Source organism: Hibiscus syriacus, unplaced genomic scaffold (assembly GCF_006381635.1).
Source record: "Hibiscus syriacus cultivar Baekdansim isolate YM2019G1 unplaced genomic scaffold, ASM638163v2 tig00111402_pilon, whole genome shotgun sequence".
In the NCBI taxonomy this organism is placed as follows: domain Eukaryota; kingdom Viridiplantae; phylum Streptophyta; class Magnoliopsida; order Malvales; family Malvaceae; genus Hibiscus; species Hibiscus syriacus.
In genome coordinates, this window is record NW_024063082.1 from 9,037,959 (window position 1) to 9,046,217 (window position 8,259).

General features: G+C 37.1%; 1 protein-coding gene and 1 pseudogene across 1 annotated transcript; one reads left to right on the plus strand and one right to left on the minus strand.

Annotated features, from left to right (window-relative positions):
• The first annotated feature begins 1,153 nt into the window (after positions 1-1,153).
• On the plus strand, positions 1,154-2,778 carry LOC120161539 (annotated as a pseudogene).
• On the minus strand, positions 2,765-7,219 carry LOC120162232 (sulfoquinovosidase-like). Its single transcript, XM_039172402.1, has 8 exons — positions 6,222-7,219; positions 5,991-6,123; positions 5,519-5,734; positions 5,117-5,272; positions 4,621-4,873; positions 3,739-4,136; positions 3,223-3,339; positions 2,765-3,119 (listed from the first exon to the last, which is right to left on the minus strand). The coding sequence occupies exons 1-8, from the start codon at positions 7,217-7,219 to the stop codon at positions 2,784-2,786; spliced, it is 2,607 nt and encodes an 868-aa protein (XP_039028333.1). The 3' UTR covers positions 2,765-2,783.
• Positions 7,220-8,259: the final 1,040 nt, after the last annotated feature.

The window sequence follows — 8,259 nt, forward strand, 5'->3', positions numbered from 1 at the left end:
CCGTCACTGCATTTCTTGCCCCATCAGAATTCGCTTTTATCTACCCTCCTCCACCTCAGACCAAACAATCAATCTCATATCATACTTGAAATTAAGAATGATAAGAAATACAATTAAAATCAGCCTATCTAAGGAAACCAAATCCGTACATAAATAAATATAATCCCCAAAAGAAATCAGCTTTGGTAAGCTGTCGACAGTCAACAATTTATTATGCAGCATGGAAGCATTGACTATTGCAATTGCCTTCTGTTATGAGTAACACGGGTTGGTGAATGATTTCTATTGTTTCTCAACTCTATTACTTGAGGCTCTAGGTTGTAGTTAGTGCTGGACCATTCCTCTGCACTCTTTATTACGAACGCTATTATATAACATAGGATAAATATTTCAAACTGTAGACCAAAAGCAGGACGATGATAGTTTCTTTTGGGTTGTTTGATCCAATTACCTTTTGCTTTTGCTTGTATAAATGTTTAAACACTTCAATTGGTGTAATGTAATTGATCATACTCCCATCCTATGTATAGTAATGATAATAATCATCCAACACTAGATTTTGGTTTGTATAGATAGTCAAGCAAATCACCCCGTCATGGGAATTGTTATCTAAGAGATTTTGGTTGCAAATGAGTGGAAAAGATGGCAAATAACAAGTTATGCCAATAAAATCAGTGGCTTGAGGAAAGAAGATTTCTTCAGGCATGTTATGTTTTCTATACCAACTGTTGTACCACGTTGCTTCCTGGTCTGACTGAGAGTTCAAAGAACCTGGAGTCTTTGATTGATTGAATAATGCCGAATGAAAGCTCTGGCATTTTATATCAACAATTTGTCAATTTCTAAATTCTAATGATATCATCAGCTGACATATCCATCAACTTGGAAACGAAACAAAAAATCTGAAATATTTGAACAAAATTCAGGAAATTGGATTTGTATTCGAGATTAGAAGGAGCCGGCCTTGGCCCCCTAAAATTTGAAAAAAAATACTATATGATCCTTTGAATTTTAAAAAAATTTCCCTTTAGACCCCAAAAAGCTAGAAATTTACCTTGGCTCTTAAAAATGTTGATTTTTTTTTTACAATTTTATAATTGACCCCTCAAAATTTAGTGCCATGAACACTTGTACACGGTAAGACTTGATTTTCATGACGTTGTGCTGGAAGGGATCTGCCATCAACTTCTCAAACCTCCCTCGGACGGAGACCTATCCTCTAGCATATGGAAAAGACATTGCTGCTAAATACAGTTCAATATCAGGAGCAAGGTACTTCAATGAAAATAAAATGATCAACACATTGTTGACTCGGTATGTTTAATTTGTAGCCATTGTTGTAATGAATCCTGTTGAGTGCTAATTGCAGGAGTTGCTATCCCGGATCCTTAGATCCAGCAAAGGTGAAAGGAGAAGTGATTGTTTGTTTGGACAGTTTCCCAGTGGTATCAAGGGAAACCAAGAAATTAGTAGCCGAAGATGCTGGATCCAAGGGATTGATTTTGATCGATGAAAATGATAGAAGTGCTCCTTTTGATTCTGGACCATTTCCATTTGCCGAAGTTGGAAGTACCATAGGATCAAGTACTTCAACTCTAACAAGTAAGACCACCTACCTATATATACATATTTATTATTTTTCGAGTTTGTATTTGATGTACTTCCCGTATACAAATCTACACAGATAGTAAACAGTGCATAAACTTATACACTGTCAGTTTCGATATGATTTAAGTTTTCCGTTTATGTTGTGATAGGAATCCAATTGCGACTATCCTTCCTACAGATGAAATTCCAAGGCATAAACCAGAACCAGTGATGGCATATTTTTCATCAAGAGGTCCCAACCTGCTAACAGAACATTCTCAAGGTAATATATTTCTCCATCACACAAATACCTACAAACTTACTGGTATTTTACTTTCCCTTCCTTTAGCCTGATATAATGGCTCCAGGGGTGGCCATTTTAGCTGCGGTGATTCCAAAAGTTGAAGAAGGGAGTACCTCGATTTGTAAGAAGCCGCCCGGATATGCCATAAAATCCGGAACATCGATGGCCTGTCCACATGTAACAGGGGCTTCTGCATCGTAATGTCTGTCCATCCTAAATGGACTGCTTCCATGATCAGATCGGCACTCATGACAACCGGTAAAGTTACCAACTTTATCAGTAAATGAAATCCATGATTTGGACTAATGTTGGCCCTTCCTTTTACCTAATGCATCAACGGTGTATGATAACATGGAGAAAACATTGATGGACAGTTTGGGATCCTTTGCCATCTCACGAGACGGGAGCCGGAGAAATCAGCCCACTCAAAGCCCTTAATCCAGGACTAGTCTTCGAAACAACAAGCAAAGATTATCTTAGATTGCCTTGTTACAACGGATCCCCCATTCGATCCATGTAGAAGACAAACTTCAAATGCCCGAGAAAATCCTCCAGCAATTTCATTTCCGGCATCAATTATCCATCAATCTTCATAAGCAGACTAACCAAAATTGAAGGTTATCGAAATATTAAAAGAAGTGTTACAAATGTTGGACTCCCAAATGTGACATACACTTTCATTGTGCAAGCTCCCTTGGGGATGGAAGTCAAGGAATATAATAGGATTATATCTGGACCCAAATATGAACAATTACAATCACGATATAATAGGAATATATTTGTACCCAAATATGAAACGGATAATGGTTATTGTTTTATTATTTATAACTATGTCTGCATGACACACACATATATGAGTAGAAACTATGCTACCTTCAACAATATAGTTTGCTTATAAAATTTCAAGATTTCTCAAGTTTGTCAAAAAGGTTTCTCCAACTGTGGAACCAACCTTAACAAACACAGCTGGATAACCAAATGGAGCTTCAATCCGAGCTTCAGAACCATGTTTTTGGTATAACTTTCCAGTCCAAATGTGTTTCCAAGCACAAGTTTCTCCAACTGGGAAATAAGCTTTTACATTTTTCTTCCCTTTGTAAAGGACAGGAACTACTAGGATCTCACTGCCTACCAAGAACTGCTGGTAACTCAAGCTTTGAACCCGCTCATCGTCCGGGTAGTGAAGAAACAGGTGACGACAGACAGGTAATCCCTTTTGAGCTGCTTCCTGTTTGTTTTGTGTAAAAAAAAACCCATCAAGTTTGTCAGATCATTAGAAATATGTTGCTTGAATTATCGTTGCATATGTAACTGCATGTTTCTCGCATTACCTTTACGAGTTGGACTCTGTAGAACTTCCATGCTTTGTAAACTTTAGCAAAGCGTGCAAAATGGGATAGAGTTTTTTCATTAGAGTAAAACTGGCTGTTGCACCGAGGCTTGTTTCCCTGCCAGACGAAACATTGATATTAGTAACAATATCACACCACAGTACCAAATATAGTTATCTTTAAAAGAATTCAATTTTGTAAAGAATCTGGTGATTTCGGCTTCCTATGACCAAATCTATGATTCCTTCTTTCAATATCTCGTAATCTTGAAAACATACTTCACTATGCCTAAACCTGCGTATCATGTTTCTATAAAGCTCCTGAATTATGTTAGGGACATACTTAACATTAAACCTAAAATTAGTGCAGTAACTTGTGTTCTAGGTAACAATTAAAAGCTTTTGTTGATGTTTGAGGAGTGTTCTCGTCTAATTTTAACCAAACTAAAATGATGATATCGAAAGTAACTGTATGTTTGATTGTTAGGATCTTTCGGAATGAAGGACTTTGACTTGCCTCATGAGTCCGGAAAACTATGGTGAACGCGTTGAGCTCCATCCATCTCAAAAGCAACTCTTCACTTCGACAGTACTTAATAACAGGTAAGTTTATGGTACAGTAGCCTCCAATATCACTATGGTTAAAAGCAAAACCCGAAAGTCCACTGCTCAATAAGGCAACGACAGAACTTTTTATCCCATCATTAACTTGCCAGCTTACCATTTGGTCCCCTTCCCAAAACAGCATCCCCCATCTAGGACTATCCCTGAAACCAGCCCTCATGAAGAAGACCAAGTCTCCTAGATCTTCTCTCTCCTTTCCCGCATGATTATTTTTCCATTCTTCCACAAATTCGCGATTTATTTGAGCCCATAGTTCTGGGTATTTGTTATGGGCAGAAATAGGATCTTCACCTGAAACGATGAGTATATATTCATTGATATAGTTTAACAGAAAAACAGTAGGCATAAAGGAGACGAGGGGGGCTAAGAAACAGGAAAATAATTATCATGTAATCATTTGATCTGCAAAGGAGATTATACAAATAGTCTCCTACCAAGAAACTCTCTAGTTTACTGCACGTGGCAAGAAAGGCTGCAATTAATTTGAGGATGTTGAACCACAGAATGGCTATAACACACTTCGCAAAAGGACTATTTACTATGCTTGTTACTAGAATTGAAGGGAAATTTACTAGGGTAATAAATTCAGAAAATAACATGTTAAATGATCTAAGCATTTCTGGAAGACAGCATGGGAATGATAGCCGATTGAAATCTTGAAATATTGTAGTTTAGTTATGAGATGGCAAACTAGTTTGGAGATGATTGAAACCAGTGCCAGCAAAATGAGAGAACATTAATAGTGCATCAGTAAATGTATGGTTCACATATGAACCTGAATAGAGCACAGCATCCACAGGCAGACCTTCACCAAAATCAGCCATCCAACCTCTCACGCCATCAACCACCATTTCCTGTAAAATCTGCTTAAACCAACTTGCTGTCAGTGGGTGTGTCAAATCTAACATTCCCACATCAAATGCTGTATTTGGAACCATGTATAGTTCTCCATGCTTATCTTTCACCAATATGTCCAGCTCTTTTGCTTCCTCGAAGAGATTTCTCCTTTTGTTAGGCTTCTCATCCACCTGTAAAAGAGAAGTTGAAATTCCAATAAGGGTTCAAGCTTACATCATTATCAAACTAAAGTGCAGTGGTTCATAAAAGATTGTTTGGAAAACCTGTACTCAAAATGAAATATCTTCAATAACTGGGTAAAGAGAAATAATTGCAACACCCTATATTGGTTAGACAAGTGCATATATTTAGCTTGTTCATTGCTATGGATCTAACAAGACATCAAAGAAGCAGCAGCACAGGAAGAAAAGTACCAGTGCCAAACAAGGGTTGCAGTATGTCATCACTTTAATGTAGTTTGTGCCAAGATCTTTAACCAGCTGTTGCCATTCGGGGTATCTTGTTACGTCAACTTCCCAGTTCCACCATAGTTGTGATCCAATCAATGTTTCCCTTTGCCCCACCCAATCCTACATCATAATGGCTTCAACATCAAAGTGACAGAAAACTTGTATCTGGATTTCTTAGTTTATTATGTTTGCTTAAACATACTAAAATTTATTTTGAAACATCTCATACTAGCTGATAGATCACAAGTTGCAGCCCAACTCCTCTAAACTTATCAACAAAACAAAACTAGCTTTACTATGTTTCAAGTTTTTCTGAAACTAAAACACAAACTTGTTGATTTCTATCAGTTTCAGTATTGAGCAAACCTGCAACCAAAATGCGGAAATGGGAACCTTATAGGTTTTCAATTTATCCCAAACAGAGCGTACAGTTTCCGTGCCCCCTTGCATGCCAACCACTGCTCCTGATATTACCCATTCAGGGAGCTCAGGAGGCCTCCCAATGGTTTCCGTGAAGTGTTCAATGATCTCCAAAGGTGAGTTTCCATGCAGTATCCTCCCTTGCATTGCTTTTCCATGTATCTGCAAGCTCCAGCATACAAAAAATAAGAAACTGCAAGTTTTAAATCTGATTGAGCCTCAAACAACCTAGTTCCTTACGAGCTTTATGACATTCATTAATCTTAAGTATACATATGTTTCAACGGACTACAATTAATAACTCTAGGATATAAAAAAGATACAACTTTGCATCACTTGTTTCATAACCAAATTCAGTAGTCTTATGATTTGTTTTAAATCTGAAATTCAGTTTTATGCGACCTGTATCTAAAAATACCTGTACTTGGACCCTATCATATCGAGTCAGATCAAATATGGAATAGTTGTATCCTTCCAAGTAAAGAGACCTCATCTTGGATGTCATATAGAAGGGGGAAGGAGCATAAGTAGTACTCCAGTCTCCCCCAGCTCTGCAACAACGAAATTTCGTCTTGTGATCAAACTTCAAAGCCATCAAATTCACGCTTAAGCAGCCTAAACCTCTAACGATATTGCAAAGTAACCTTACCTGTAGCTAACCAAGTTGGCAGCAAAAGTAATAGGTTGATCTCCTCTTCCAATGCCTTGTTCTTGAACAAAAATGGGCACCCTTCTACCCTTAAAATTCATGTGAGAAAACTGCTCTCCAAAACCAAAAAATATCTCATTTTCTTCACTTGCATAGGTTAAACAAACCCTGTTGAACTCTGTTATAGTTTCCGCGACATTCGATTCTCCTAGTTCCTCCTCTGATGAAGAATTTGCGGTCAACCCTTTTTTCCTTGAAAGGAACCAGCACCATCCCACATTCCATTTTCGGCGCCGTCTTAGTTTCCTCCTTAAGCGGCGGTAACTTTCCGATGCTGTTGAAGGTGAAGCTTTGTGGCGATGAAGCTGAAATTTAGGTTGTCCAATTTTCACTTGGAATCCAATTTGGTTATTTTCCTTCTGATCAAACAATACCCAATACCTAGCTGAAGCAGAAGATATCTTTGCCTCGGATTTTATGCAACTTCGAGGCCCTTTCATTTTCCTTCTGCTGAAAATGTGACCTGTTATAACCAAAACAGGGCAATCTGCGAACTTGGGGTTTCTTTCGAGATGATCCAAATCCAAATAATCAGGCAGAAAGCCATGATGTTCATCGAAAAATCGATTGATAAAAATTATATCTTCAATACTCTGGTGATGGCAGACCAGTTGAATATATCTGCTTTTGATAGCAAAAGAACCCCTGCTTTCTTCCACCTCGGTCTCAGCCACGGCTGCAGATATAAATGCCTCTCCAGGGATGGTGGACCATAATGACTTTGAAGGCTGAGAAAGGTGAGAAATTGAGAGACATCCACCATTTTCGGTGCTCCAAAGAAGCTGAAAATCCTTCCCAACTTGGAAACTTTGGTTGGGAGGCAGTGTCTGGGAAGTGGTGAAGAGATTACCTTGAATGAAGGGGATAGATCTTGGGGTGGAAGGGAAAGGATTGTTTAGATGTTTATGGTGCTTTTTAGTGATCTTAAAGGTTGACATATTGTGTTCATGGACAGATTCTTGTTTGTAGTGATTTCTTAACGTTCTATATATAAAATATAAAATGCCAGTGTCTGGTCTTACCAAAATAAATTGCAAGGGGTAACGTTTATTGTAATTTCAATAATAATTTTCATGTAATAAATAAAAATTAATGTACTAGGAATTTTATTAGTTACTAATTCATTTTTTATTGTGATGCCTTTATGTAATTTTATTATTTATTAATCAATTTATGTGATTTATATTATGAATTTCATTCAAGTAGTTAAGGGATCGATTATTTCTCTCAAGAGGTTAATTTTTTATTGGTAAATTAAAGAATTATTGTAACACCCTCAACCCGTATCCGATCCGGATACGAGTCCGAAGTGTCACATTGACTTTTCAAACATTTATTCATATAAAATAGTTAGTAATTTAAAAACTTTGATAACATTTAACTTATTCAAAACGTTTACAAAATATATATCAGAGTTCATACAATTTATGTCTTTAGACTACATGCCAACTACACTCTATATACAATACCTATATTTTCTGATCTGACATTTGGTAAGGAAAACTGACCTGTCTTGCTCCGCATTACTCTTTACTCTTCTCGAAACCTACGTATGAAACAATCACACGCTAAGTCGAAGACTTAGTGAGGCATAACAACTTATAATGCACTTTATAACATATATCAATACATGCATGTTCTGTTCTATCATGTTATATCAATTCCATGCATTCTTCGTATCATATAAAATCATATCAGATCAATTGCAGTAAATTCATACATACACATAATTCATCATTAACAGTTTATCATGTAATCACATACTTTTATGGTTAACCTTTTCAATCAAACACTATACACACACAACATCATATCATTTCTATAACATTTATCATACCACTAACATATATTTGTTCATGTCTCTGGATTAGCCCATGTACATATGTGAGAACTATCGATATGTGAGTCTATAGAGGTTGTGCACTAATGCTGTCACCACATCTCGTATAATTGCACCGAAGTGCCGCGTAGAATTGCG

What these genes read in the sequence shown, in the direction of transcription:
- LOC120162232 (XM_039172402.1), bottom strand. Translation starts at nt 7,219, where the DNA reads ATGTCAACCTTTAAGATCACTAAAAAGCACCATAAACATCTAAACAAT. An exon ending in ATGATAGGGTCCAAGTACAG is followed by an intron (nt 5,735 to 5,990) that starts GTATTTTTAGAT and finishes TGGAGCTTGCAG; the next exon opens with ATACATGGAAAAGCAATGCA. An exon ending in TTTCCGCATTTTGGTTGCAG is followed by an intron (nt 5,273 to 5,518) that starts GTTTGCTCAATA and finishes ATTATGATGTAG; the next exon opens with GATTGGGTGGGGCAAAGGGA.